The sequence below is a fragment of the Babylonia areolata genome, chromosome 6 (genome assembly GCF_041734735.1).
Source record: "Babylonia areolata isolate BAREFJ2019XMU chromosome 6, ASM4173473v1, whole genome shotgun sequence".
Lineage (NCBI taxonomy): Eukaryota > Metazoa > Mollusca > Gastropoda > Neogastropoda > Buccinidae > Babylonia > Babylonia areolata.
The window spans coordinates 49,493,992-49,520,099 of record NC_134881.1 but is presented as its reverse complement, the minus strand read 5'-3'; the positions used below and the strand labels follow the sequence as shown (position 1 = coordinate 49,520,099).

At 43.5% G+C, this 26,108-nt stretch overlaps 2 protein-coding genes across 5 annotated transcripts in view; one reads left to right on the top strand and one right to left on the bottom strand.

Annotated features, from left to right (window-relative positions):
- Positions 1-26,108, top strand: part of LOC143283115 (uncharacterized) — a 551,198-nt gene that overhangs the window by 73,411 nt on the left and 451,679 nt on the right. The gene's annotated exons all lie outside the window — the stretch shown is intronic.
- The window catches only part of LOC143283114 (anoctamin-1-like), a 358,246-nt gene that overhangs the window by 285,617 nt on the left and 46,521 nt on the right, over positions 1-26,108 (bottom strand). For 3 of the 4 annotated variants that reach the window (XM_076589234.1, XM_076589235.1, XM_076589232.1), the window contains 3 exons: positions 19,176-19,334; positions 12,029-12,124; positions 7,602-7,643 (listed from right to left, as the gene is read on the bottom strand). In XM_076589234.1, the coding sequence (XP_076445349.1) occupies positions 7,602-7,643; positions 12,029-12,124; positions 19,176-19,334 (297 nt within the window). Of the gene's footprint in view, positions 1-7,601; positions 7,644-12,028; positions 12,125-19,175; positions 19,335-23,910; positions 25,107-26,108 lie in introns of those variants that run through there. The other variant, XM_076589231.1, reaches the window with a different exon arrangement.

Sequence of the window (26,108 nt, the reverse complement as noted above, 5' to 3'; positions counted from 1 at the left end):
TTTTCAAAATCCAAATCCGCATATGCGGACATTGGCAGCGAGTGATTAAAAAGTCTCCGATGTCAACTTTTCTTTCATTCTGTCTGTCTCCCTCAAGTTCTGCTGAATATGAATATATTTGCATTTGTGGACACTACTGCGGACTGACAGTTCCAATGTGCTACCAGTTTGTGTCAACTTGATTATGCCAACTGTTTGCATCAATTTGCTTTACACTTACAGTTACTGAGTTAGTGTCTGAACATGCTTTGTTCCAACACTTAACCAATTCAGTGCCAGAGAATTTTGTAAAAAAAAGTGTTCTCCCCTTGCCAGGGAATTTTGAGGATTCAGGGGTAATAAATCACAAAAAATTCTAGCACAAAATCTATGGGTGGTACAGAAAGAAAGTAAACGTTTTTGTGGAGAAAAATGAGTGTAGATTCTGCTTCTGGGCTCTTTTACCCAATTACGTTGATTGTAGATAACTGTTCAGGCATGTAAAGTCAAGATAATGATTTTTGTGCAACAAAAAAGTCTATTTCCACCCTTACATAATAACATCCATAAAGAAATGAAACAAAATACAGCTAGAAATAGCATGCCTATTGTCAGATTATACCTGTAGAAGAAATTAAAACAGACTATAAGTTTATAAAAACAAATCACAGCTCGTGCAGGCATGGAAGTAAATCACTGTCCCAACAACAACAAAGGTGGGTGTGTGGTTCATCCGTTGGGATCGACGAGGACCATCTAGACATCCTGGGGGTGGGTGGGTTGGGCTCTGTGGGTGCGCAGATGACTGGTCAGGCCAATCCGCGCCCAGAAGGTTCTGACGCAGTGTGGACAGGGGATGGTGGCGGCTGTCGGGGACTTGCTGGCCCTGCTTTTCCTGGCCTGTCTGCGTTGCTCTGCTGCAGCGATTCTGTTGGCCTCACAGGATTTGGCACCTTTGTGGACAGCTGAACGCCACTTTGGTCTGTCCATTGCATTCAGCTCCCATGTGTCGTGGCTGATGTTGAAGGCCTTCAGAGAAGCTTTCAGAGTGTCTTTGAAGTGCTTCTTTTGGCCTCCATGGGAGTGCTTGCCATGTTGGAGTTTCTTGGGGAGCCGGTGGTCTGGCATGCGAACTACATGGCCTGCCAAGCGCAGCTGGGTCTGCATTAAGATGGTGTAGATGCTGGGCAAGTTTGCACGAGTGAGCACCTCTGTGTCAGGGATCTTCTCTTGCCACTTTATGCCGAGAAGTTTTCTGAGGCTGGTGGTGTGGAAGTGGTTCAGCTTTTTGGTGTGGCCTTTGTAGACCGTCCATGATTCACATCCATAGAGCAGTGTGGTGAGAACTATGGCCTTGTATACTTTGAGCTTCGTCTCCAGGGTGATGCCTCTCCTGTTCCAAATGTTCTTATGGAGTCTGCCGAAGGCAGCGCTGGCTTTGGCAAGTCTGGCATTCACCTCATTGTCGATGACAACTGTGCGAGAGAGTGTACTGCCCAGGTATGCGAACTTGTCCACCACGTTCAGTCGTTGCCAGTTGATGAAGATGTTTGGTTCAATGTAAGGCTTTCCTGGAGCTGGCTGGTGCATCACCTCAGTCTTCTTTGTGCTGATTGTGAGGCCAAAGTTGTCACAGGCAGCAGAGAACTTGTTGACGCTGTGTTGCATGTCAGCTTCGGAGGCAGCGTTGAGAGCGCAGTCATTAGCAAACAGGAAGTCGTTGACGGTGTCTATCCTCACCTTGGTTTTTGCTTGAAGCCTCCTGAGGTTGAAGAGTGAGCCATCTGTGCGGTACCTGATGCCAATGCCTACGTCAGTGTCTCTGAAGGCATCTGTCAGCATGGCTGAAAACATGAGACTGAACAGGGTGGGGGCAAGAACACACCCTTGCTTGACTCTGCTGGAGACAGGGAATGGTTCTGAAGTCTCTCTGTTGTCTTGGACTCGGGCCAGCATCCCATCATGTAGTTGTCGTATGATGGTGATGAACTTTCTGGGACATCCGTACTTCACCATGATTCTCCAAAGGCCATCTCTGCTAACAGTATCGAAGGCCTTGGTCAGATCGACATAGGTGGAGTAAAGGTCGGCGTTCTGTTCCTGACACTTCTCCTGGAGCTGCCTGGCAGCAAACACCATGTCGATAGTCCCGCGTTCTTTCTGGAAGCCACACTGGCTCTCTGGTAGGAGACCTTGCTCAAGGTGCGCTATGAGACGGTTGAGTAGCACTCTGGCCAGTCTTGCCTGTGACGGACAGCAGGGATATTCCACGATGGTTGTCACAGGCCTGACGATTTCCTTTGCGCTTGTACAGGTGTATGATGGAAGCGTCTTTGAAGTCCTGTGGAACTGCCTCATGCTGCCAGATGAGCTGGAACAGCTGATGAAGCTTCTCAGTCAGCACCATACCACCTTCTTTGTAGACCTCAGCTGGAATGGAGTCTGAGCCAGGGGCTTTGCCATTGGATAGCAGACGGATAGCTTTCTGGGTCTCCTCCAAAGTTGGAATGGCATCCAACGACTCACTGACTGGCACCTGGGGGAGTTGGTCGATGGCTTCATCATTGATGGTGGAAGGGCGGTTCAGTACGCTGTCAAAGTGTTCAGCCCATCTCTCAAGGATCCTGTCCTTGTCAGTGATTAGGGTAGAACCATCAGCACTGAGGAGTGGAGCAGATCTGGAGGTGGTGGGACCGTAGACTTCTTTCAGGCCGTAATAGAAGTTCTTCATGTCGTTCCTGTCTGCAAAGCCCTGGATCTCATCAGCTTTGTTGCTCAACCAGGAATCCTGCATCTGCTGCAGCTTCAGCTGGATGGTGCTGCGTGCGCTCTTCAGTATGTCTTTCTTTGACTGTGACTTGGGATCTTCAATGTGGGCTCTGTAGGCTTGGCGTTTGTCTTCCAGCAGCTGCTTGATCTCAGTACAGTTCTCATCAAACCAGTCTTTGTGCTTCCTGGCAGAAGGCCCAGGCACTTCATGGCAGTGTTGTACACCGTCTCATGCAGTATGCCCCATGCTGCCTCCACATTCTGGTTGTCCAGCACAGTGGACTCAAGGCGTTCCTCCAGGGTGTCAGCAAAGCTCTGCTTGATGTTGCCTAGCTCCAACTTGTTGACATTCAGGCGTTTGGGTGCTTTCATGCCCTGAGGCTGTCTCTTGGGCTGGATGCGGAGGTTGAGTTTGGAGACGATAAGGCGGTGGTCTGTCCAGCACTCGGCGCCGCACATGGCCCTCGTGACTCGTACATCCTGCCTGTCCCTCTTCCTGACAATGACAAAGTCGATGAGATGCCAATGCCCAGAGCGAGGATGCATCCATGATGTCCTGTTATGAGTAGGGAGGCAGAAGACGGTGTTTGTGATAAGAAGGTTGTGCTCAGCACATGTCTGGAGAAGTAGTTGACCATTGCTGTTACAGTTACCAACCCCATGCTTCCCGATCACGCCTTCCCAGGAGGTGCTGTCACAGGCAACTCTCGCGTTAAAGTCACCAAGAAGGATGAGCTTGTCTGCGTTGGGAACAGTGGTGATGACAGCGTTCAGGTCCTCACAGAACTTGTCCTTGATCTCATCTGGGTTGGTCATGGTGGGTGCGTAGGCACTGACAATGGTGGTAAACTTCTTCCCGTTGCATAAAGGGAGTTTCATCGTCATCAGGCGATCGTTCACTCCTTTCGGGGGGCCAGCCAGCTTGCCAACAAGGGTTGTCTTCACTGCAAAGCCAACTCCAGCCTCACGTCTCTCTTCAGGTCCACGACCACTCCAAAAGAAGGTGTAGCCTCACAGAGTTCGCCTTCTTCTGCCAGTCTGGTCTCACTTAAGGCAGCGATGTCGATGTTGTACCTGGCTAGTTCACTTGCAATGAGTGCTATGCGTCTCTGTGGTCTGTCCGAGTCGCCTCTGTCCAGAAGCGTACGCACGTTCCACGTGGCAATGGTCAATGGGGTGCTCCTTGTTTTCTTCTTTCTTTCCTTTGTGTGTCAACCACTTGAGTAGGGTCCCCGTCAGCCGCGGTGTGCTGACTAGGGTGGTGTGGAGCAGGCAATGTTTAGGGCACCTTTTCTAGCCCCTTCCTCATGCCATGGACGTGAGCAGTGCTGTCCTGACTGAAGAGGGCTGCTCAGTCGCTCAGGGGGCTGCCAATCTCCACCGCTGCTCCAGTCGGTGAAAAACAATCCTATGGCCTGAGCCGCCTGTGTGCAGGTCCGCGGCTACAACTCCCAGTGTACCCACACCTGTCACTTCATCGCTCGCCTGTCGCCACAGGGCTTGGGGAAAATGATGGTATGGGATGAAGGATGACTGATGACTTGCGCGATGACTTTGTTTATAGTGAGGAGGAGTTGCACACCGTCGACCTCACTCTCTTGTCCGAGACCATCTGTATCCAGTGGCAAGACGAGGTCAAGACGACTGGAGATGGAAACGGATGCAGTGGATGACCAGGACGTCCTATGTGCCTCATCCTGCCCTCAGCAATCCACAGTGCTCTGCTGCAACCACCTTCCTCTCCGTCGAACCATGAAGGTTTCTTCCGCAGAGTCCGCCGGATCCAGTTTTCACATGCTTGGGTAGACAAGCCCTAACTCACCGAGGGTTTGAGACCTGTCGGCTACCCTCACCTAGTTTAGCCAGCCTGTCAAAGCCGTTGCCCGGGGGTTGGGCGCTGCCGCATGCCAGCAGCTTCTAGGACCCATAGGTGAGAGCTGGGTGCCGGTGGGGACCAATAAAGGACGAACCACTCCTGGACAAGCATGACAAACCTCCCCTCTAGAGGTACTACCCCTCCTGTGCACACCTTAACCCCCACAAAGGTGGGTAAAGTCAATGTAAAAGGTCAATCATGGTCTCAGAAACTGAGCTGGAAAGCTTTTTGACAGTTAGAGCGTTCGGGAGTGAGAGGGTGAAGTTTTTTGATGACATTCACTCCTTTTAAGTTGCACGTGGGCCGATTAAAATGTCTGCTGTGCATCCAGCTTGCCACCTCTTCAAACAAGTCAACCATCTGATTCAGCTATATAAAAAATATTAAAAAAGCGTGAAAAACAAAAAGCACGTGTTTCACGTCCAGTGCAGGTTCCACCCTGCATTTCGTGAAAATCGTGGAGCATTGGCGGTTGTCGATCCTACAGTCTGTATTGAAATGTGAGCACACTCATTCCTAAAAGCCACGCCCCCTTCATGAACTCTGGCTGACATTTGACCTATCATCTTACATCACTCCTCTCCCTCTCCTGCCCTTCTTCCAACGCTGGCTGCACGTATTCTGTCAGTCACAGCCACTTGTTCAAAAAAGCTGTCTGATTGGATAGATGGACTGAATTACCATCAAATGGGGCTGTCAGTTTCGTCACTGTCATTGTCAATCACCTTTGTTTTCAAACCAATCATCAGACAAGAGAGATCCTTCTCCATCACGAAATCTGTCCATAACCACAAGCAGAGCTTTCAGAATTGTGTAAATCTGCTGACTGTAACCATTTGCTTTACTGGACAAAGTTTTCAACGCATTTTGTTTGCACATGATGCAACCCACACGCATATCACGTAGTTAATTAGCAAATTATTATCCAGTAGAAAGGGGTCTTCTTCTACCTGATGAATGTTCATTTAAATAGTAATTTTACAATCCAGACACATTAAACTAACTGTTCAGAGTCTGTTTATATGAACTGAACCAAACTCCAAAGAAGGAAAAATCAGAACATATGCAGGACGGCAGTTGACGTCTTATAGGCACTATGGCAATACTTTTTGTAGGACGTCAGCTGACGTCTTATAGGCACTCTACTGGTTAAGTTTATGCCCACAGAGAGTGGCAACTTGCTCTACGCATACAGTCAGCGTCATCTTGCTTAGTGTCGGACTTCCTTTATGCCCACAGTTAGTGTCAACCTGCATGATACCAATACTTTCTGCCCATATCTTATGCCAATACTTTGGGTCAAATTGATTTATGCCAAGATTTACTGTCGCAACAAACTTCATACCAACAGAGTCACCTTCCTTAAAGCTCATTAAGAGTTAACTTGCTTTTTGTCCATAATCAAGGTCAACTTGCTTTATGCCCACGGTTTGTGTGAACTTGCTTCATGTCAACAGCTAGTGTCTGAACTCGCTTTATGCCAACACTTTCTTTCTACATGCTTCATGTCCACAGGTAGTGTCTTAACTTGCTTTACGCCAACACTTTCTTTCTACATGCTTCATGTCCACAGGTAGTGTCTTAACTTGCTTTATGCCAACACTTTCAACATACTCCATGTCCACAGCTAGTGTCTGAACTTGCTTTATGCCAACACTTAGCAAGTAAGTATCACCATGTTTTCCATCAACAGATAATATCAACTTTCTTTACACCCACAGTGTCAACAGTTAGTGTCTGAGTTTGATTTATGCCCACAAAGAGTGTGTGAACTTACTTCACTTGTTATCCCTAAATACTGCCTGCTATCAAGAGAAACATTGCACACAATGTGCACCTGTCCAGGTGATAAACTTGCAGTAAGGATTTCATCCACATTCAGCAGTGGTGACTGAGATTGCAGGCATTAAACATGTTTGAAATTCAACTCTGAGAAAAACACCAAACCTTCCTCTCATGCTGACCATTATCTACATAATGCTGAATAGGATCGGAGGCCCCTAACTTCATTTCTGCAGTGTAAATCAAACATAAAGCATCTTTTTCCACCAGAGGGTCATTGGCAGAACTGCAATGTATGTTGGAGAAAAGCAAAACAGAACACTTGAAGGCTTAATCCAAAGCATCAAAGAACAGACAAACAATGAATATACCCTGAAAAAATAAAGCAAGTAACAAAAACAAAGTAAGTATGCTGCTGTTACAAAAACAGAATAGCTGTCCAATTCTTTTCAAAGAATAAGTATCAAAATGTATGGCAAATGAAAAAACAACAACATCTCTCTTCTCTCAAACACACACACACACACACACACACACACACATATCCTCAAACCCAAATCTCCTTCCATTCCTTCCAAACTCTTCTTGCTAAGATAAAGTGACAACAATCACATAAAGTGTGTCAGAATGCCAAATTCAGGTTCATATTGTAATGTCTAAATGCAACACTTTCATGATCTTGATTTTCAAATTATAAATATTTTATCAGTCAAATATCTAGAAATATACCAAAGAACTTAAAGAACCATTTTCATTTGCTGACCTTTGTATATTTTCATCAAGGTCAAGGCCAAAATATATTTTCCAAGAGATTCACAGATTCAGGAATTCTGCTTCTACCACTGTACCAGTAAAAAAAAAACCCAAAAAAAACCCAACAACAACAACAAAAACACCAGGAGGAATTAAAATAAACAGACTCTCTCTCTCTCTCTCTCTCACACACACACACACACAATGATGTGATGACAAGAAAGTAAATGAAGCAATACAAATGATTGTCTAAAACAAAAACTACCACACACACACACAGACGCATACACAGACAAACACACACACACACACACACAGACGCATACACAGACAGACAAACAGACAAACACACACACACACACACACACACACACACACACACACACACAAACTCATGACACAGTCAGAAAAAAGACAGAAGAAAGAAACAGACAAGGCTAACCTGCATATCTTCAAACTTCTTTCCATGTCGCTCGACTAGTCTCTGGAAAAACAGCAATGAACAATCTGTCAGAAGTTATGGTGGCATGTGGCATTTGTTGACCATCAGGCCAAACAAAACAAATCAAAAGGAGAAGCAGGAAAACCTGTCTGCTTCAGCTATAGACTGCACACTCATCACTCACACAGGAATCAAAATGCCATCCAAGGCCCAACGGTTTTCAATTGTTTCAGACAAAAGAGCCTGATAGGGGCTACATAACAATAATAATTTGAATTTTTGGAGTGGCACCTAGTTTGCATGATGATGTTATGAGCTAAACATTTCTTGACTGACCTTCCCACTATCCACTGAGACCAATAAGTGCTAAGTGTGTGGAGAGTAATTCTTTAGGAGACTGGTTCACGTGAACAGTGCTTGTCAACAATGGCTTCTGACTCCGTTTCTTCCTAGTAACAAAGCAGACAACTGAAAATCTTGCCACAAGTGGTCTGAGAAACCGGGAACAAATATTAGTTGGGTAAAAGCTTTTAACAAACTTCATAAAAGACATAAAACTAAGGTGGCTACAATTTCATATATTACACAGAATCATTGGAACGAATGTTGTTTCAAAGGAAATGGGAATTATAAACAGTATTGATTGTGATTTTTGTTTAGAAGTTAAAGACAGTGTTAAGCGTATTATCTGGCAATGCTATTACTCGAAACACTTTTGGATAGGTCTGGAAGAACTATTAAAAACAAAATGTACAGAGTTTGAGAATATAAAATTCAATGAATGTATAATACCGTTTGGTTTCCATGCTCATATGAAGACACACTCAGTACTTGATCTATTAATCTCCCTGGGGAAGATGTATATATATCTAAATGTAATTAGATAAATGCCTTCCAGAGAACCTGATACAGAAAATCGAAAGTGGCTGGGGACGCTCACTCAGTCTGGCTCCGCGACTAAGCCATTATTGTCGTTAGTAGGGGGCTTAGTAGGTGGTGTCCTAAGTACGTTGAATCAGAACACGCACCACTGAACTGAAGTGACTCAGCAGCAGTGCAGTGTCTGCTCTGGTGTGTGGCCTCCTGGTGACCTAACATCGATGGTTCCCTGTGGATTGCCGATGCTGGAACTGTGACGGACGAACCCAGGTGTGGCTGTGTACGGGGAAATCTAAATGAGCGGCGTGGGAGTAATGCCACTGAAATGATGATGGAGCAGCAAAAAAAAAAAGAAGAAAAAAAGAAAATCGAAGTGGAATGGGAAGCCCAGAGTGGCATGAGGCATTGCGCAACTTTCAGATTCAAAAACTTAAATGGTCATACTGCCTGGGACATGCAGGTGTAAGGGAAATGAGCGAGCTGACAGACTTGCTGGTAATGCAATAACAACAAGCGGCCTACATCTAGGAAAATCAGAAATCCTCAGAAAAGTCAAAGATTACCAAAAAGAACAGGTACAAGGCCATCACACCATCGATCGCCTCAAAGAAATAAAGGTGGAGAGAGGGAGCGGCTGTAAGTCTAGCATGAAAGGTAGAGCACGATGCTTTGCAAATCAAACGAATATTGGCATCACTTCCAAACCAACATTGCACAAATTTCTTTTGAAAAAAAAAGAGTCTCTGTGGGATTTCGAAATACAATAGAATAAGCAACATGCTAGACACCACGTTCCTGGCATCAGAGATCTTTTCCCACACATCTTTCAGCCAATCAGTGGCAGCCTCTGTGTGTGCATGCGTGCGTGCGTGCATGCATGCGTGGGTGTAGATGGTGAGGTGTTTGTGTATGCGTGCCTGTATTGTGGGAGCAACGGAATATTGGAACGTGCGGGTGTGCATATATATATATTTGTATTAAGTATATGTGTGTGGGGGCAGGGGGGGTATGGGCGTATGTGTGTATGCTTGTATAAGTGAGTGTGTGTGTGTGTGTGTGTGTGTGTGTGTATGTGTGTGTATGTGTGTGTGTGTGTGCGCGCGCGCCGAGAAAGCTGCAATACGTAGCCTAGGAATGAGTGTGTGGGGGAGGGGGAGGGGAGGGGGGTGGGAGGTGGTGCAGGATAATTTGGGAGATGGTGTGTGTGTGTGTGTGTGTGTGTGTGTCGGGGCTCATGTACATTTATGTGTATTTGTTTGTGCTTTCATATCTGTGACTATGTTAAATCCTTTTTTTAAGTGGGAGACATATAATGGCAAAAGTGGGAGTAACTTTATCAACCTCTAGGCCTATAAACATGGGAATCCCACAGGGTTCCATTATTTCTCCATTGTTGTTCAACATTATGCTTTATGATTTACACACATGTTTTTCATCATCTACCAAGCTGGCTCAATATGCTGATGATATTGCTATATGGATTCAGACATCCTTGAGGAAAAGGACAAGCCTACATCAATTATGTACAGAAACATTTTCAGGGTGAACTCGATAGACTGAGTAGCTATATGCACTCTAATGGTTTTAAGTTTTCTGTAGAAAAAACACATTTGATCCTCTTTAATAATAGTTATAATAACAGCAAACTACCATGATTTTCTTTGGGAGGACGTGAAATATTTTTCAAAGTCAGGAATAAAATCTCTTGGGATCCTATTTACTTCAAAACTAAACTGGAAGAAACACATTGTTTAAATAGTGACTAAAGCAGTTAAAAGTTTAAATTTCTTAAAAATTGTAAGTCACTCTCCTTGGGGACAAGACTCAAAAATTCTTTTACATTTACCGACATCTCTCGTAAGATCAAGATTGACCTATGGTCAAGAAATCTTCTTTTCTGCTCCGCCGATGTTTCTAAAGAAGCTGCGAATAATTGACAGTAAAGCTGTGAAACTGGCTTTAGGGGTACCTGTGCATACTAAGACCTCAGAAGCCTATAAGCTTGCGGGTATTCTACTACTAGATGAAATCAGAAAATTAAGTTCTGCTAAATACATTGTGAGATGTACAGCAGTGGATGATTCTGAGGAATTAAATATTAAAAAAAAAAATTTTTTAATATTGATTTTCCAAAAAAATGCACACAATAATTCAAATCTACAAACCATTCACACATGTGTCAGATATTTTAAATTCTTCAGACATTGATTTACATATGGCACCTCGTGTTCTGGTGCCACCTGTCCCTCCCTGGGAGTTAACAAAAGCAAACGTCAACATATGTGCTTCTGACACAACAAAAGGAGAATCTACACATATAATAGTAGCATCTGTCAGAATTGAAGTAGAAGAAAATTTTGATCATCATTTAAAAGTTTACACTGATGGCTCGGTCCTGGATGATAGCAGTGCAGGATCTGCTTTTGTCATTCCTGACCTAAAAACAGAAAAATTATATTATTTAGGTAAAGGACATGCAATTTTTACAGCTGAATTGATGGCCATCCTTACGGCTTTAAATCATGTTTTTGATATACCAATCATAGTAAGTAATATCCTATTTTGTTTTGATTCTCAATCTGTTTTAAAAAGTTTGCTCCTTTATTAGAATAATAAAAGAAAAGATTTATTGTTTGAAATTAGGTATTTATTGCACTCCCTATCTGTGAAGGGTACAAATGTTAATGTTTGTTGGATACCATCCCACATTGGATTCCTTTATAACGACCAAGCAGACAGGGCAGCAAAAAGGGGAGCAAAGAATCATATAGATAGTATAAAAGTATATTGCCCATTGTCAAACAAGGAAATAAGCAATATACTAGAAAGAGACTTTTATAGGTGCCTGAATTCAAGTCTAAAACCTTGTCAGTTGACTCTCTCAGACTTTGGTCCGATTTGCAGACCAATTCTGAGTTTAGCTCTCAGACTATTATCAAATTGTTCAGACAAATAATGCCTAAATATACTCATTATCTACAAAAATCATCTGAAATGCTGATAATCTAATCAAATAAAAACAAAATTGGTTCACTATAAATAAAAGGAAAACTCGTATCCATATAGTTAATGATCAAATTCCATTAGTACTGCAAACCTATTGTGCCGTATGGGTTTTTCATTTCTTTTTTGTACTGCCTGACCCTTGTGTTTCCAAAATGCCACTGTAGATGTGTGAATGAATGAATGAATATCACTTAAGAAAAAAAAATCAGTTCACAGAACATGCACTATGAGTAATATTTAACCAATTTGCAATCAACATGTAAAACCTAAAACATGAAAATAAAATGATTATATATCAGCACAAATCAAAAGCTGACAGAAATTGTACAACAGTATACTAACAGCATGCTGCATTAAAATTTGAAAACATTTAACTCTAAAACAGAAAATATTATGTGGAGACACATCAAAATTATCAAAAACAAACAAAATCCATTTCTTTTATAACTCATCAAAAATTTGTACGTTCTTTTAAACACATTTGATGGAAATATTGACACACGAAACCAATAATAATGTTGTTAGGTATTCAGGCATCAAACCTCTTTCACTGGGAGACGGATTTTTAAGATGTCTGCGTATCTCCTCAGAACCTCGTATGGAGCATGAATCTTAACAAAGTGGATCTCATCACCTCTCTGCAAAACAAAGCATTTCAACCCAAGATATATGTGCATATACAAAAAATCAGGACCTCTCACTGCACAGCTCACAACTCTTGAATATAAGAAAGTGTTAATTAATTCACATTTAACCTTTCCATGTATGCTCATAATTTTATCTGTAATCTGTTCATTCAATTTCTGATTTTACATTAGTTGAGGTGTAATAGTTTACATTTTGTAATCATAAATGAAGCAACACATAAAAACTAAAAATTAAATGAAAGAAACTGAAAGACAAACAGAAATAGGCAGACAAAAGCAAGTAGGAAGGAATGAAGAGGGAAGGAACAAGGGCATAAAAGACAGCTGCAGTAAGTGGTCCACGGTAACAGGAAAAAAATTTGAATGATAATTTTTTTAAAGTAGTATCATGAACTGTTAAAACATTTTCAATGATAAGAATAATCAAACTAATCAGTACAATGGTAAGCAGAATACCATGAATTTTGTCACCTTTTTTATATTTTGCAAACAGATTTTCATTTCTTTGTAATGTTTGAAAAGAGAATCTGGAAACAGAATAGTAGACTTTGTCTTCTTATGCAAATAATTTGAAATAAAATACATTCAGGAAAAAAAAATATGATTCTTTCCAGACTGCCTATTACAAAAAAAACTAGTAACTGATCTGGTTTGCTTCTGTAATTCCCATCAGCAATTATGAAAGTACTGTTGTCAACCAACCAAACTGATTTCTGGTTTGGATCCTTCATTACTGATGATGAATCCTAACTGCTGAACGGTTCCTACTATCCTAGCTTCTGTCCCTGGCCAGTTATATCAGCAGTGATGGTGTTGTTGTGGCTATCCATAAACTTGGTGTTTTTGACACTCGTTTCCATGCCATATCGTGTAGATGTATCATCTAGTCTTAACAAGCTGGGTGAATTCTTGCTCATTACATGCGAAGTCATCAAAGTCATATGCGAAGCAAAGGTTCATGATAGTTCTTCCTCCAAATCTGACTGTGCTGACATGATTTACAAGCACTTAAATCATGTTATGCTCCAGAAGTATGTTGAAAAGCATGGGAGACAAGGTAGGCCTCACAGACTACAACTAAAGAATAGAACCATTCTCCAACTGCATCCTGTGTGAGTACCACACTGGTCATTTTGGAATATAGTTGCTGGATGGTATTGATAAGCTTTTGTTTTAGTCTAAATGTTCTCAAAGTGGCCCATAGTGCTTCCTGCCAAACTCTGTCAAATGCCTTCTTGACCTCAGATAATGCAGAGACAAAATGGTAGACCCAGTGTTCAGCCATCTGTCTATACTGGATGAACTCAGTTAATGAGGTATTCACCATACTTTTCATTCTGTGTCAGGTCAGGTCATTAGATCTGCTACTGGTAACCTGTAATCCAGTACAACCTGTTCAGGGTCGGGTTGCCGACAACTAAACCGGCACTTCCACCGCTCCCTTCTGGGACTGGTGAGGCGGGTGGCTAGACACCCTTATGGAGATCCATAAAAGGGCGTCGGCTCAGGAGAGCCACTGACGGCCATCTAGCTCCACTGTGCTGTGTCCATGCCACACGCAGTTGGCCCCCGGGGTGTGTCTACCCATGTATGCGAAGTCTGGATCCGGCAGAATCTGCGGAAGAAACCTATCGGTTCAACGGAGAGGAAGGCGGTTACAGCAACGCACTGTGGAGTGCAGAGAGCAAGATGAGACACCGAAAGGATATCTTGGTCATCCGCTGCATCCGTGCTCATCCTCCAGTCGTCTCGACTTAGTCTTGCCACTGGAAATTGGTGGACCCGGACGAGAGAGTGAGGTCGACGTTGCGCAACTCCTCTTCACTTTAAACAAACTCATCGCGCAAGTCATCAGTCATCCAAAATGACCTTTCATCCTTCATCATTTCATCACCCCCAAGTCCTGTGGCGACAGGCGAGCGATGAAACGACAGGTGTGGGTACACTGGCAGTCGCAGCCGCAGACCTGCACGCAGGCGGCTCAGGCCATAGGGTCGTTCTTCGTCGACAGGAGCAGCGATGGAGCTCGGCAGCCGTCTGAGCGTCTGAGCAGCCCTCTTTAGGAATGCACTGCTCACCTCCCTGGCATGAGGAAGGGGCTAGAAAAGGTGCCCTAAAAATTGCCTGCTCCATATCACCCTGGCCAGCATACCACGGCTGGCGGGGACCCTACATCAGCGGTCGAAACAAAGAGAAAGAAAAGAAAAAAACAAGGATCGTTCCTCTCACCATTGGTGCTTGGAACATAAGGACTCTCCTGGACAGAGATAACGCAGACAGACCCCAAAGGAGAACAGCACTAGTTGCATCCGAACTCGCCAGATACAACATCGACATCGCAGCCTTGAGTGAGACTCGGCTTGCAGGCGAAGGCGAGCTCTGTGAACGGGGATCTGGTTACACCTTCTTCTGGAGTGGACGAGGAAGCGAAGAGCGACGTGAGGCTGGCGTTGGTTTTGCAGTAAAAACAGCACTTGTCAGCAAGCTAGCTGGAATCCCAAAGGGAGTCAACGATAGGCTTATGACCATGAAACTCCCACTGGCATCTGGCCAGAAGCACCTCACCATTGTCAGTGCCTACGCCCCAACCATGACCAACCCGGATGAAGTGAAGGCGAAGTTCTACGAGGACCTTCACTCTGTCATTGCTGCCATCCCTAAAGCAGACAAGCTCATCATTCTTGGGGACTTCAATGCTAGAGTTGGCTCTGACTACATCTCCTGGGATGGAGTGATTGGAAAGCACGGTGTGGGCCACTGCAACCCAAATGGATTGCTTTTGCTTCAGACCTGTGCAGAGCACGAACTGCTGATAACCAACACAGTTTTCTGCCTCCCTACCCGTAACAGGACGTCATGGATGCACCCTCGCTCAAAGCATTGGCATCTCATCGATTATGTCATCGTCAGGAAAAGGGATAGGCAAGATGTACGTGTAACAAAGACCATGTGCGGCGCCGAGTGTTGAACAGACCATCGCCTTGTAGTCTCGAAGCTGAATATTCGAATCCAACCCAAGAGACGCCCCCAAGGCCAGAAGGCTCCAAAACGGCTCAACATCGCTAAGCTGAAAAGCATCACCATCAAACAGTCCTTTGTGGAGCTGCTGGAAGATCGTCTGGAATCCGCCTCTCTGGACAACCAGAATGTGGAGTCTGACTGGAGGACCCTGCGTGAGCTGATCTATAGTACAGCTTCAGAGACCCTGGGACCCATGACCAGAAAGCACAAAGAGACTGGTTTGATGAAAACTGTGATGAAATCAAGCAGCTTCTGGAAGAGAAACGCCGTCTGCATCAAGCCCACCTGCGCAAACCCAAAGTCCACATCAAAAAAGGATGCATACAATGACATCCGCAGGACTGTTCAGCAAAAGTTACGCCAGATGCAGGATAAGTGGCTGAGTGACAAAGCTGATGAGATCCAGGGATATGCTGACAGGCACGATATGAAGAGGTTCTATGATGCCTTAAAAGAAGTCTACGGCCCCACATCCTCAGGATCATCCCCCCTCCTCAGTGCAGATGGGAATACCTTGATCACCGAGAAGGAGAACATTCTCGAACGATGGGCTGAGCACTTCAACAGTGTCTTAAATCGGCCTTCCTCCATAAATGATGAAGCCATAGACCGTCTCCCACAAGTCCCCACCAACGAAGCACTGGACGATCGGCCAACACTTCTTGAGACCCAGAAAGCAATCCGTCTGCTATCCAGTGGCAAAGCATCTGGCTCAGACTCCATACCAGCAGAGGTCTACAAGGATGGAGGCACTGTGCTGACTGAGAAGCTTCATCAGCTGTACTCACTCATGTGGAAAGAAGAGACGATCCCCCAGGATTTCAAAGATGCATCTATCATTCACTTGTACAAGCGAAAGGGGAACCGGCAAGCCTGTGATAACCATCGGGGCATTTCCTTGCTCTCCATCGCAGGCAAGATACTTGCCAGGATCCTACTTAACCGCCTCACAGCACACCTTGACCAAGGTCATTTGCCTGAGAGCCAATGTGGATTCCGGAAAGAGCGCGGAACCACTGACATGGTGTTTGCTGCAAGGCAGCTGCAAGAGAAATGTCAGGAGCAAAATGCTGATCTGTTCTCCACCTATGTCGACCTCACTAAGGCCTTCGACACCGTGAGTAGAGAGGGACTGTGGAAGATCATGGCCAAGTACGGATGCCCTCGGAAATTTATTTCCTTGGTCAGCCAATTCCATGAAGGCATGCAGGCTCGAGTCCAGGACAATGGTGAAACATCTGCTCCTTTTGCTGTCACAAATGGTGTCAAGCAAGGCTGCGTCCTGGCTCCAACGCTGTTCAGCCTCATGTTCTCTGCAATGCTTACTGATGCCTTCAGAGATGGCGATGTTGGAATCGACCTAAAGTACCGAACAGATGGCAAGCTGTTTAACCTCAGAAGGCTTCAAGCAAAAACGAAGGTCATGACAGACATCATCAGAGACTTTTTGTTTGCTGATGATTGTGCCCTCAACGCTGGATCTGAAGCTGACATGCAACTCAGCGTCGACAAGTTTGCCACTGCCAGCAGGAACTTTGGCCTTACCATCAGCACGAGGAAATCTGAAGTTCTCCATCAGCCAGCCCCAGGGAAACCCTACGTTGAGCCAAACATCACAGTCAACGGTCAGAGACTCAGTGCGGTGGAGCGGTTCACATACCTTGGCAGCACACTGTCACGTAATGTGACAATCGACGATGAAGTGAATGTCAGGATTGCAAGAGCAAGCGCAGCTTTTGGTAGACTCAATGCAAATGTCTGGAACAGAAGAGGCATTAGTCTTGAGACCAAGCTAAAGGTCTACAGAGCAGTAGTTCTCCCCACACTACTGTACGCCTGCGAAACTTGGACAGTGTACCAACGACATGCCAAGAAGCTGAACCACTTCCACACAACATGCCTCAGGAAGCTACTGAACATCAAGTGGCAAGACAAGACCCCTGACACAGAGGTGCTCGCAAAAGCCACCCTTCCCAGCGTCTTCACCATCCTGATGCAGTCCCAGCTTCACTGGGCTGGACACGTGGCGCGCATGCCAGACCATCGGCTGCCCAAAAGGCTCTTCTATGGCGAGCTGCAACAAGGGAAGAGATCACACGGAGGTCAGAAGAAGCGCTTCAGAGATACTCTGAAAGTCTCTCTGAAAGCGTTTGATATCAACCCCGACTCCTGGGAGGAATCTGCAGTGGACCGTGACAAATGGCGCACTGCTGTGCACAAAGGCGCCAGGTTGTGCGAGGCCAACAGGACTGCTGCAGCTGTTGAGAAGAGGCAGGCCAGAAAGTCACGGGCAAACAAGCTCCCTGACAATGATATGCCTGTCTTTGTCTGCCCCAACTGTCAGCGAACATTTCGTGCGCAGATTGGACTATTCAGCCAACTGCACACTCACAGATAGATTCATGAGCATCCTTCCCCCCACCCCACTACCACCCTCCCCCCATCCCCCATCTGGATGACAACGATGATCATCATCGATCTTGATGGACACACCACCATACTGCAAACTCTGGTAGTGTATGTTGTGGGAAGTATATGCCTCAGCTTCAATTGTTTAGCTGATTTTCAGTCAGAATGCTGAAAGAGAAATGCTTGGATCCAAGGAGGCTCACATACAGATTAGCAGAACTTGGTCAATTTCACGAAGGTAATTGATTTGTTCAGCTGGAGTGGACTGTTCAAGTTCCTTGAAAAAAAGGTTCCCTTAGACTGCTATGTTTGTCATCTCTTTTCACAGCAACATGAAAGGAACACTTTGCTCCAGTGAAGAAACATCAGGTTCCTTCAGTATTTTCAGTGACACAAAGCAGGTTTGCATCTTGGCCGCCATATTGATCAGCATCTTCTCACTGCCTTTGTCCTAAACCTCTGACACACCCTCAGAGGATGTTTATCTGCACATCACATCAATGATTTTACAGATAATGCTTGCACTTGCATCACACATATACAAAAAGTCCTCCAATGTCCAATGGGTAAACCAGCCTGGACCTGCAGTAAATCTGGCCAGACTATCAGTGTAGAGGTGACAGTGGTTATGGGTAGAAACATTCACCCATCTCAATAGACTGTTACACTGTTAAGGCTGTTGATAGCTTAACTCACTCAGTACAGCCAGTCCTCTCTTCTCCTCTACACAGACCCCTCGGATGTCCAGTGGGTGTCTCAATGACCCAACCTTTAGCTTCCGTCGTCAGAATTGTGGTATTCTTTGTCAACAGTCACCTCTGCAGTATAAGAGCCTTCCACTTGCAATATTTTGATGGTGGTAATTGGGGTGAAATGCTGTTAACGTCGTCTCTTTCGCCATTCGTATGGAAAGAGTTAAAACACCTGGGCCCCGTTACCTCCTTTTTTCACCCTTGGTATGTGACATCTGTTCATTCAAGTTAGTCTTTTAAGGAATTAAATAATCACAGGTTCCTCTCCTTTTTTATCGCTTGATCAACAATAGTTTAACTTAAAAATTGATATAACCTTTCACAGGATGTGACAGAAACTGTACATAGTTATGCTGTGGTGCTTAGTGTGAAAGTAGACATTGGGTGTTTGAACTATTTGGGGCAAGGGAAATGCATCTGCATAAATGTAATTATAACTATTATTACTGTTGTTGTTGCAACTTGTTTTTATGATACAAATAACTTGCATGACTTATTTTCAATGTTTATTTTCATTCAGTCTATTTGAACTTTTTTCTCTCTTGACAGACACTCATGGTACCTGAATGAGCTGGCTCTTTATAACTGTTGTTTTCTCAAAAGTCTGAATAACACTTATTAGTGTGAAAAGTTTCAGTCTATCATCACTGTTCAGTCTCTGGCACTTCTGTCAATGAACTGACAACTCAATTTTTCATAATCTCAATTTATACCATTGGAAAGATCAAGGACAGAAACATGTGTAAATCTCCTGTTAAAAAATACAGCCATATAGAATAAGTATGTAGATAAATATATACAGACAGAAAAAAAACCCAAAAAACTAGCAACCAACATCAAAGGAAAAAGTGTAAACTGACCCTGTCATACTCCAAGTGCAGACCTTCCATCCGCAAGTTGTCTTCAAATAGTTCCCGGGCCTGCTCTGCCTGCTGCTTCTTTTTTTCACCAAGTTTGATGTTCCAGGCAAGGATAAAGTCAATGCGTCGCTTGCCATCTTCGAAGAACATGTTGCGTACCTGGATCACATCTATCAGTCAGCAACAAGATACCCACAGTATCAGAGGCAGAACACACACACACACACACACACACACACACACACACACACATGTAGATACACACAATTTATTACATATTCACAAAACAGGAAAAAGAGGCAAACTTAAAAAAAAAAGAAAAAAAAAAGACATACTGCTTTCCTCACAACCTGCCTTCTTACTGGCCTGCATGGAGGAAAGATATCACCCAGGTTACACATTCTCAACAAATCTGAGGTATACAAGCAGCCACCTTAACTGCATTCATTCCCACACAGTAACACAAGGCTCACCCCTCTTGACAATTCTCCATGCACTCAACAAAATATTTCACAGCAATCATTTGAATCTGTATGATAATGAAAGTGTCATGGTCATTTACTTTTATAAATGTATTAGCATATATTTGTTCACAGTCATGGTCATTTACTTTTATATATGTATTAGCATATATTTTTTCACAGTTACAAACTCCTTATGGTATTTGAAATAAGATGTCCTGTATCTGATTTTTGAACATTTTCAAACTTTTGGTTGAGAAATCCTTATCAACATTTACAAGCATGATTGGTATTGAAGCTGATGACACTCAATTTCAGAAAAGTGAAACCCCTGAAAATTTGTCCTCTCTCTTGCAAGGAACACCCAAATGCTTCTTGGACATTCAGAACTGGATGATTCTTAAGTTATAATTGAACATGGACAAGACTGAAGCAATGATCATAGAAACAAAACAAAAACTCTTCCATCACAATTGACACAATCAAACTTGACAGTACAGCTATTCCTCTTTCCAGCTCAGTCAGGAACCTTGGTGTTGTACTTGACAACACCCTGTCTATACAAAACTTTATCAGACACGTCAATCCTGCTACTGTCAATTTCAGCACATCAGTTCCATTTGGAAATATGTCCACTGATGCAACATCTAAACTCGTCATTTCTCACATTCTCTCTGTCAATCTCTATTGTCTGGTTTGCCTGCTTCGTCCATTCACTCCCTTCAGCGCATACAGTACTCTGCTGCCCAACTTATTCTCAGAAAGAAAAGACCTTAGCACATCACTCCTCTCTTGCAACATGTCCATTGGCTCCCTGAACAGATTAAAGTACAAGATCAGCACTCTTATGTTATAAATGTAAAAACAAATCTGCCCATTCTTATCTCTGTAGCTCTGCCTTCACCTCTGCACCCACTCTCCCTCTATACAATCAACTTTGGATCCACTCTGTTTCCACATAACCAGATTTAAGCACTCCACAGTTAGCCACCACTCTGTCTCTGGACCTTGTACTTGGAGTGAGTTTCCTCTTTCCCTTCGTCAGGTCTCTGCACTCAGCTCTTTCAAGTCTGGCCCTGAAGCCTACCTCTTCCCAAAATAGTCATCACCCCCATCACCCTCCATCCCCCCTCCCCCTGCCACTCCCTCCACTGCCTATTTCTTATCTACAGTTTCCCCATCTTTATATTCAATTTTTCTTTTCTTTTTTCTTTTTTTGTTGGTCACTCTTAGTGAATAAGGGTTATGCACGCAAGCAAGTGGAAGGCTGTAAAGCTGTCGTGCAAGTTTTGTTTGTATGGCGAAGCCCACCCCTGAGGTTCTTGGGGTGCCATCTGGCTTCCCAATGCAGTAGAAGGTGTAGGCCCCTCCAACTTCCTCCAGTTGTGTTTCACCGGCAAACCTGGTTTCGCTCAGGGCTGCTATGTCCACCTGGTAGTGATCAAGCATTCTAGCAATGAGTGCTGTGCGTACTTTCTGGTCTGTCGTCTCTGTCTAAAAGGGTGTGAACATTCCAGGCACCCAGAGTCAGGACATGACTCCTGGTTCTTTTCTTCTGTTGTTTTCGACTGCTAGTGTTGGATGTCCAAGTAGGTGCGGTTTCCTACTAGGTACTAGGTGAGGCAGGCTTTGTTTAGGGATCATTTTATCTCCCCTTCCCCATGTGGGGAGAGCAGTGCTGTCCCTAAAAAGGGCTGCTCTGACACTGTGGGAGGATACGGGCACCACATCTGCCCCAGTCTATGGCAGACGACCATCACCCCACAGCCGCCTGCATGCTGAGTCGTGACTGGGAACTGCCAGCAGCATCCTCTGCCTGTCCCTGTTACCACTTCTCCATCACCGCAGGGCTTGGGAAAGCTGGGTGTTGAAGGGCTAGCTCGTCGTTCCTACATTAGCCTGGCTGCCTGACCAGCACAGGTGACTTATTTTTAGTGAGAAGGAGTTGTGCAGTCCCTTCCCCACTCTCTCACCTACCGACGCTCACAGCCCCACAGGTGCAGATACTGCCACGTGTAGGACAGCCTCGGCAGGTGCAGGTTTTTTCTTCGGAGCTCCGTCTCCTAGGAGGACTTCCAGCCAAGAGAAATATCCCACTACTAAAGTCAGAAGACAGCTCCAATCTCCAGGAGCATGTCAAAATGCTGAATAATCTGACATAACATCGGCACAGACTTGAAAGAGGTGGCTGTAAAATCTGAGGCCACCTAGAAAATATGGCATAAAAAGATGTTAACCAAGCTTTCTCGCAATCCCATGCTTTCTTGCACATTGAGAGGAAAGCTTGGGAGGCACCCCCATGCAAGACCCAAGAAATCGTGGATCTGTGAGCAAGTATAGGAGGGGTGGGGAGTGTGTGTGGGGGGGGGGGGCCGGGGGGGGGGGTGCGCCTTATTCTTATTAAAAACATTTCCTTTCTCACCAGTATTGATTTCTTCTCTTTTCATAACACAAATCACAGGGAAAAATGAGAGGAGGAGGATGACAACAACAACCATCATGGTAGCCACTTGCATTGAAATCAGCTTCTAAATTTCAGAGAAAGCAGTACAAGAAAATTGTTTCTTCAACAGAGCAAAAGAGGGAAAACAAAAACAACAACAATAAACAAACAGCAAGGAAACACCCCCCTACACACACACACCAAACCTACACACACACTTACATATATACACAAAAACTTTTAAATGATCCTGTGTTATCCCAGTTCAGTTATTCACTAATGTCACCCTCATGATCATGATCATCTTTGTCATTGCCCACCCCAATCTCTTTTTCAGGGGGTGGGGGGTTCTCTCATTTGTCTCTAAGATTTGTCTTATGAAAGGACAAGAAACCATCCCCCATGACAAAGGAATTGTTTTAAATTAAAAAAAAAATAAGGGGGATTTTACATGCTTTCTCACACTGCAAGTAAGTGTGGGGACACCCACCACTCTTTCTCACAAATGAGAGAAAAGTGTCACAGGGGAAAGACCATGTTTCCTCAGAATCCTTTGCTTTCTCGCACATTCAAAGAAAGTGTGGGGGCACCCCATTGTGATAAAGCATAAGCTAACAAGGGACATAAATCAAAAGATGGGTGTTGAATTCAGGAACACTGAAAAAAAAAAAAAGGCCTGAGAAGACAGACAAGCATCATCAATTTTTCCTTTGTATACTGTTCAAAAGATGCAACATTGTTGAATTCTATTTAATTATCTGCACGCATTCATTTAGCACATGCACACAACCCCTAACACAAACACAGAGTAATGAGTTACAAACAGCCATCTTGACTTTTCTTCAAGGTGCCTTCTTCCAGAAATTAGAGACTGCACTTATATGGTTATGTTTTTTCCAGTAGTGCAGTTAGTAATGATGAAATGATCATTTTTCTTCTGCTTCAGGTACTTTCAGTAACAGTAACAGGACTATGGAGTGCATTGTGGTATCCTGGTCTGACACAACAAAAGACTTTGAGAAAGTGAGTGCTATCTGTTAGAGGCTGTGGCTCATCCATTGTTATTCTAACACTGAAATACTGACCAGTAGCATCATCAAAATGAAAACCATCCTCTTTTAGTGGAATATAAGTTCTTAGACCAGACAGGAGACAAATCAAAATATATTATTAAATAGGACACTGTGGAAAGTGAGAACACCAGGAATATGCATACAATCTTGACATCATTATGCACACAGTACACACTCCAAAAAAAGACATCGAAGAACAACTCTTGAGAACATTATATCATTATATAGACACACCAAAAAGGACATTAGACAACAACATTACTGACAATACTATACATAGACACTTCAAAAAGGACATTAGAGAACAACAGTCTTGTGTGTGTGTGTGTGTGTGTGTGTGTGTTCATAACTGTGAACAAGTAGGGTTAAAAAAAAAGTAATAAACTGATAACAAGAATAAATCATTTAAGGGGAAACACACACACACACACACACACACACACACACACACACACACACAAGGACACTGGGGGTCAAAGGAGGTGGGGGCAGATAAAAGAAGAGACAAAGAGATGAAAAAGAGAAGAACAAGGACAGAAGAAACCAGCTGAGAATGGACTTTCTGGCAGTCTGTTTCGAGACCTAAGAGCATGTAAAACTGATTTTGAATCTTTACAAGTAAAACTGACCATTCTTTTTAATACTGAACCTTGGCTGGGATTTGGTGTTTCACCGTAACCTTCATCCACAAACATACATCAATGAAGTGAGATAACAATGTATCTAAAGATTACATTTTTGATCTTTTGTCTATTAACCTTCTCCACTACTCCATGCGTGCCTGCATCAGACGTGGACAACGCCCTTCCTAGATCTTTGTCAGCGAAGCCAGGCCATGACTGACTCCATGTACAGATCACCTCACTCTGTGCATACCAAAGATCTGGACAAAAAACCTTTGGAGAACATGCCTTCTTTTTCACAACCCTATACGGTGGAACACATTCTTCTGTACAGAAAACTATTGTCCCAAATTCATCAAGATAGAAAAAAAAAAGATAAAAATTGTCCTGAATTCTATGGCTTTTCATGCCCTGTTCTCAGTCATGGTGACCTCAGTTTTGATTTCTCTTTCACTTAATGCTTGTGGCGAGTTCCTGTCACTTTTATCGGTGTCAGCAGTCTGTATTTTGTAATTTGAGGGTACGGGTGGCAGTCTTCAATTCATGGGGACACTCAGTCTGGCTCAGTGACAAAGTGATTGCTGTAAGTAGGGGACTTTGTTGGGAGTATCCTGTGCATGCTGGATCAGAACAGGCACAATCAAACATCACCAAAATAACTCAGAAACAGTGCAGTCTTCTCTGGTATGTTGCCTCTTAACAACATTGCATATATTGTACCTTCTGAATTACTAGCATTATCTTCTGCAAACAATAATGTTTAGGGGGGACTATGGATGAGCCATGTTGGGGTAATGTCACTGAAGTAACACAGATGGACAGCGAAACAAAACTCTTTCAAGTTCCTCAGTTTTTTAAGACTCTACACCGGCTTATATCACACAGTTCAATGTGGTAGCCAGATGTGTGCTGATGCTCCATGTTTTCTTCTCCATTTTTGCGTTTATGTAAACTTTTGCCAAAGATAGCCTAACTATACTGCTTGCAGTGTCCAACATTTTGCAACAATTTTTTTTAAGCACCAATATGTGTGTGCATGCACGCAAATGTTTTTGTTCTCATGGGCTTAGAAAGACTGCAAAAGAGGAAAGATGTAAATTAAGAAGAAACCAAGGCAAGTGAGAACTGTTTACTGAGTCAAACTGACAGTGTTCTGTTCAGTAATGCACACTTTTCCAAGCAAGAGTGAATAAAAAATTGGATATGGATGGTTTGGGAACATGCAACCCTGCCCCCTACCCCATGCTGTGACTGTGAGCAAGTTCACAACTGCTAGTGGTAAATTTTAGAGCATTACATACAACACATATAAATTTCAAACCAACACTTGTCCAGATCAGGACAAATACTTACTTCTCTCTCAGAATCCTATTAAGAGAGAAAAAAACCAAAAAAAACAAAGGGGGAAACAAGCAAAAATTACAGAATTTAATTAAAATGACAACTTAAAAAATTACATAAAAAAATTAAGATATTTTCATATTTAAGCCCACACCACAACTGCAGTATATTTTTGTGACTTTTTTCTCCTAACCCTAACAAATGGGTCGTCTGCAGAGGAAAGCATGGGAGAAAACTATTTGTCCAGAATGAGTAAAGATCAACAGCAACAACAATAACAACAATACTAGTACTATTATTTAGAATAATAATAATAATAAAACCAAAAGAACAATACTTCAAACTATGCAACATGTGACACAACCAGTCAGCACAACACTGAAGCTGATTATAATACTGATGAGAGAAACAGTATAAAAAAAATTTTAATTTAAAGAAAAGGTGAATAACATTTCTTCAAATAGTGGTATATTCTTCAAACAGTGGTTTACCAAAATCTGAATATTACTGAATGAAAGAGGGAGAGGAGGGGAGACAGAGATGGGAGTTGGGGGAGAGAGAGACAGTGGGGTGTGGGAGGTAAATAATAATGCATGTACACTGATAAGGATTTTACCTAAAAGTAAAACATTAACATAAAAGCATGACTAAAAACATCAAAACATTTCCTTGAAATGAAATGAAATGAAATTATGGTGCTTAGAGCCTCGCCGATCACTAAGGCCATCTCAAGGCTATCGCCGCGTCAATTACTGCTACAAGGCTAAAAAAAAACAACCAATTAAAACGAGTCACCACTTCAAACTTTCCACTCCAAAGTTAAAAAAAAACTTCCATAGTTTAAAACCTTCAAATCTGGTTAAAAAGGTTCACTTCTTTTAAGAAGTCCATCAGCGCCCACGGAGGGACATCACGAAACAAAGTCTTCAAAGAAACCGCCGTGTAATGTCTGCGTCTAACGTCATGCAGATCCCAACAGTCAAGGAGCACGT